A 5,523-nucleotide genomic window follows, 5' to 3' on the forward strand; every position below is an offset into this window, starting at 1 on the left:
TAGAGAAACTTAGTGGAGCTGGGCGCACATCACGGGAAATCCCAGCCACTCTGGAGACTGACAGAGGATGCCTATAAATTCCAGGCTAAACTGGGCAACTTGGTAACGTGCCTCACAATAAGACATGTGGAAAGGACTGGGGGTTTAGCTCAGTGGTGGAGCACTCCTTGGTTCAATCTCCAGTACCAGAAAGAGAAAACAAGAAATAACTCAGTTGAGATCAGGTAATGACCTATAAATACGCAAATGAAGAGATTATAATGTGATTGTACATACATTAAAGCTAAAATATTTTTCTTTCTGAATAATAAGGAGAAAATTTCTACTTAATAAAATTGATGATGTCAGGATTTTCCCACGTGAACGCTTTACCAGTGTTTGAGCAAAGGGCAGACACCATGCTACGGGAAGGACCGATAGTCTCGGGGGCGTGTGTTCCCCCACATCCTGATATTCGAGGCTTCTGGAAGTGTAGGTCTACCGCTCTCATTTTGTCCCCATCTGCGCCACAGATGAGGTGAAAGGGAGCCTGGGAGAGTCCAACGACAGCGTGGAGGATGGCTTCATCTTGGTGGGCTTCTCCGACCGGCCCCAGCTGGAGATGGTGCTCTTCGCGGTGAATCTCCCCCTGTATGTTGTGGCCGTGCTGGGCAACTCCACCATAATCCTCTTGTGCGTACTGGACCCTGGGCTTCACACCCCGATGTACTTCTTCCTGGCCCATCTTTCCTTTCTGGACCTCTGCTTCAGCACCAGCTGCATTCCGCAGATGCTGGTCCACCTCCGCGGCCCGGCCAAGACCATCAGCTTCGCGGGCTGCACCGTGCAACTGAGCTCCTTCCTGACCGTCGGGGGCGTGGAGTGCCTCCTCCTGGCGGTGATGGCCTACGACCGCTACGCCGCCGTCTGCCGGCCGCTGCACTACGCCGTGCTCCTGCGCCCGGGGCTGTGCTGCCGGCTGGTGGCTGCGGCCTGGGGCAGCGGCCTGCTCAACGCCGGCGTCATGTCGCCGCTCACCATGGTCCTCCCGCGATGTGGTCGCCGCAGAGTCCCGCACTTCCTCTGCGAGATGCCGGCGCTCATCAAGATGGCCTGCGCGGACGCGCGGGCGGTGGAGATGCTGGCCTTCGCCTTCGCGGTGCTCATCGTCCTGCTGCCCCTGGCGCTCATCCTGGTGTCCTACGGGCACATCGCGGCGGCGGTGAGGAGGATCCGGTCCGCCGCCGGGCGGTGGAAGGCCTTCAACACCTGCAGCTCGCACCTCGCGGTGGTCTCCCTGTTCTACGGGAGCATCATCTACATGTACATGCAGCCCGGGAACAGCTCCTCCCAGGACCGGGGCAAGTTCGCCACGCTCGTCTACAACCTGGGCGCGCCCGTGCTCAACCCGCTCATCTACGCCCTGAGGAATCAGGAGGTGAGGGCAGCGCTGCGGAAGGCTTCGGGGCGACCGCGATGAGGAGGCGCTGTGCAGCACAAAGTGGTTCCAGATACCTTCCACTCCGCCGGTGAATCAAAGGCACCGGGAATGGAACCCAGGGGCGCTCAAGCACCGAGCCAGTCCCCAGCCCCTTTTATTTTGGGACAGTTCCTCGCTAAATTGCTGAGGCTGGATCTCAACTTGCTATCCTCCTGTCTCCGACCTCCCGATTCTCTGAAATTAGAGAATTTCATACCCGCCTGCTAATGAAGTATATTCAAAGTCATTATGAACCAACTATTTGCTACACACGGTACGCATAAATCTCCACAGAATAATATTTAGTAAAACTCAAGTCCCAGAAGAAATGAAATGACTCTGATATAAATATAAAATGAACATGTATTAAAGATTTATTTCACTCAACGAGGGAACCAGGCAGATGTAATAATAAGTTTCTTTTTTTAAATAAAACGAGACACAGATTTATAAGGAGTGAAGGAATGGTGAAATAAACGTGCAAATGGACACAAATGCTTCCGCCGTGGAGAAAGTCACCACTTCGATTTCTTACAGGACTGCATGAGCACATCACAGACAAGAGACATTTTTCACTGCTACCAGTTATCAATGATTTATAAAGTTGTAAAACACCTGTCACAGATCATTCTGGAGAGGTGCCCTCTGGGGTCTAGACAGTGCACGACGCTCGCAGAAGCTTAGTGGGTGTATCTTATTAATGTCTTAGTAGTAGGTCTACAGCCCTTATTAAAAGGATGTGAGAATCTAAACCACCCCAGGGCACTGACATGACCGAGTGGTGTGGAAGTGGTGTGCAGGCCTGAGCCGCTGAGGTTCTCTGACCAGCGGTGTCCTCTTCTGGAGTGCTCCACGCATGTGCCTTTGACCTGGTGATCAGCCCTAGTCCTGCCAGGGCTTCGCACTTAGTTCACCACTTTAACTTAGCTAGGCATTCAGTATCACCCAAAACTCATCGCCCCACAAAAATCCATTGACTGAATCTTTCCCATGCTTCAACCCATCATTTAATACAGCATTCTTGTAAAACGGTTTGGAATTCTTTGGTATAAAAATGTTGCCTTTCCTTTTTACCTATGGCAATTTTCTATGATGAAATAACAGTTTTTCTAGTTAATATTACATGTATACATTCTGTATGTCTCCTATTAGAGTCCAGATTCCTTGACTGTAAGACCACCTATGTCCTTACTCCTTCTTAGCCTCATTCTGGGTAGTAAGTTGCTATTAAAGTGATTTGTACATAGTATGTGATCAGTAATAGCTTGTGATAATTATAAATTTTAACTGATTTATTATATCCATAAATTATTTTTTTAAATATTTATTTTTTAGGTGTAGATGGACACAACACGATGCCTTTATTTTTATATGGTGCTGAGGATTGAACCTAGGGTCCCACCTGTGCTAGGCTAGCGCTCTACTGCTGAGCCACAATCCCAGCCCCAATAAATATTTTATTTTTAATTGATGTCACAATTGTCCTTGTTCTTCAACATTATAAGCAAATCTTTTATGATATGCTGTCTCAGTTCAAATCTGTCAAACATTTAAAACTATTTTTTTTTTTCAATTCAATGTAAACTCAACCATGAGAGAGAAAAAACAACAACAACAAAAAAACAATCATTGAGGAATCTCTGTTCATGGGTATAAAAAATCATCCTCAGATTTTTGGAACAAAACTTTTTTTAAAAAAATTTTTGTCTGAAATGTGCATCACAAGCCCAGAGGCAGCTATGAATTTTGCTATGGTCTATAGCTGTCCCCACAGAGGAGTCTGGACAACTGTGGTTTGATGCATTCAGGCCCAAGAGAGATTTCTGCCCCCATCATTAAAATAATTTCCTCCTGGAACTCCTAGTTCATTATTCCTCATTTGTTTTCCATTTCCCATTACTATGTGATCTCATTTCAAATAAGACTTCTGGTAAACAAGAGTGAAATATGTTTGCAAATCACAGATGTTCTGGAAAGCTAGAGTATGGTGTTGGTGAAGGGCACTATAGCCATATAATACCCAGCTTCAGGCAGGGAAGAAATTACTTAACAGATGTGTTATAATGGACAGTAACAGAAGATGCTTTGAATGAGTGCTACTTTTGTTTCTGGTACAGAAGTGCAAGTAACATTTTTCAAGGCACTGGAGATTGAAGTTAGTTGACCCCTAGACTTCTAGTCCTCTATTAGGAAACTACCATAAGAAGTGTAGATTTGGTGACTTCCAAAATAGCTTCAACATTTCTGCTTTTTCCTAATTTATGCAAATACCAATAGTAATTTAATACCTTAAAAAGCACATTTATTTTGCCTATTTTATATTTTATAAAATAGTTATCTTGAAATTATATATTAGGAGAATGTTAAGACTGAGAATCGAAAACAAATGTTTATCTTGCTATTAGAGGCCTAGCATACTAAAATAATTTATAAAGGCCTAACAGAACAATGTGAATGAGTGTCCTATCCACTCTAAAATTGACCCTGCATGGTCTCCTTTCGGTCCTGATGTGCTCAGGTAGATATGTGCTCAGGAGTTTGCTCTGTTCTGCAGAGCCAGAACTTCCTCTGATGGACCTCAGAAGTTTTAAATATCGTCAATAGTGTTTAAAAGGGTAAATTAATTCAATCTGCTGGAGTATTTTATTGTCTGAGGGGTTATTCTTTAAACACTGTCACTATAAAGGAATGGACCAATAATGTGAGAATATCAGCCATAATTAAGAGGCCTGTAAGTCATCTGTTCACAGTCATCCTGTGGAAATTAAATATCACAGTTATATGAATAGTTAAAAGTATATATAGTTAAAAAGTACATATGAATAGTTAAAAGTATAAAAGAGCTTATTTTCCTCTGGTTTCTTGTTAAAAGTGTCAACATTTCCTCTTTATGCTTATGAAGAAAAATTTAAAATTTTGTTTCATCTGTGCAATTGATAGCTTCTGAAATTCCAGAATTGTTTGGCTTTCTTAAAAACAAGAATCTCTCTCTATCTCAGTTTTTTCTACTGTGATTTTTTTACCCCAAAATGTTTGTTACATTTAAAACATAAAGCCAAATACATAGATCCAGATGTATGAACCATATACAAATATTTATACAATCATTATTCAGTTCTACATAAATCCATCTATACATTCTAATTTATCCAGCAACACTATTTTACTCATCCATCTATATATTCTAATTTATCCATCAACACTATGTCTTGAGTAAAATGCAGCATATCTCTAGAAAAGCAAAATTGGTTATCAGTAACACTGTCAAAGTAGATTATTTTCCATTTATCACTTGAAATGGTAGAAGTAGATATTTCCTGAGAATAGGAGAATTGCCAAGAATGAATCCATAATATTTCTTAATACATGCTCTGTAAGAATAATTAATAGATGAGCTTCTGGGCATATCAACACTAAACAAACTGAAGCTTCAGGAAGACATTTTATAAGGTAAACTTCATTCCATGAGGGTTATTTGTTTGGTTTTTTTTTTTTTTTTTTTTGGTTTTAAATGCAAAGAAAGGACTTTATTTTGTCCAACAGCACAGCATTTGCAAGTCTTATTTTCTGTATAGTTAAAATGAGGAATTGTTTGGGGGCTACCTATAACTATTAACAAAAGGAGATATCTGATTTTCAACACTGTATAGGTTATTCCAATAATAACAACAAAAAGAGTGCAGGTCTTCAGGACAGGCAGAAGTTTTGTTTTGCCAGATATGGAATATGTGTGCTGTCACTGAACACAAGAATGCCCTGTCAATTGTGGGGTCATGATGCAATAGTGTCTTCACTGTAGGATGGTCCATCTTACACACTGCCTCAGACTGGGCACAGGACTTCAACACCTGCTCTGGTAACTGGGGACAAGGTACATGCAGACATGGGGTGGCATCATATTTACATGAATGGCTTCTCAGCAGCAACTCAAAGCAAGTCACGTTTCTATAGAAAAGGTCATATATACACTCTGCACTTCAGCCTCTAAATGTGAACCCCCAAACATTCCATTTTCAGTAATCAATGAATTTGGTGAGGGGCACACACCCTCAAATCCTAATTTA

At 42.4% G+C, this 5,523-nt stretch overlaps 1 protein-coding gene across 1 annotated transcript; it reads left to right on the forward strand.

Annotated features, from left to right (window-relative positions):
• Positions 1 to 398: 398 nt before the first annotated feature.
• Positions 399 to 1,459, forward strand: LOC114102601 (putative olfactory receptor 2W6). The gene is made up of 2 exons (XM_027948071.2): positions 399 to 471; positions 513 to 1,459. The coding sequence occupies exons 1-2, from the start codon at positions 399 to 401 to the stop codon at positions 1,457 to 1,459; spliced, it is 1,020 nt and encodes a 339-aa protein (XP_027803872.2).
• Positions 1,460 to 5,523: the final 4,064 nt, after the last annotated feature.

Source organism: Marmota flaviventris, chromosome 6 (genome assembly GCF_047511675.1).
Source record: "Marmota flaviventris isolate mMarFla1 chromosome 6, mMarFla1.hap1, whole genome shotgun sequence".
NCBI classification, from domain to species: Eukaryota; Metazoa; Chordata; class Mammalia; order Rodentia; family Sciuridae; genus Marmota; species Marmota flaviventris.

Bases quoted from the DNA above. Each gene is read 5' to 3' on its own strand.
- LOC114102601 (XM_027948071.2), top strand. From the start codon at position 399: ATGCTACGGGAAGGACCGATAGTCTCGGGGGCGTGTGTTCCCCCACAT. The intron at 472-512 runs GTAGGTCTACCG...TCTGCGCCACAG, and splicing joins TATTCGAGGCTTCTGGAAGT to ATGAGGTGAAAGGGAGCCTG.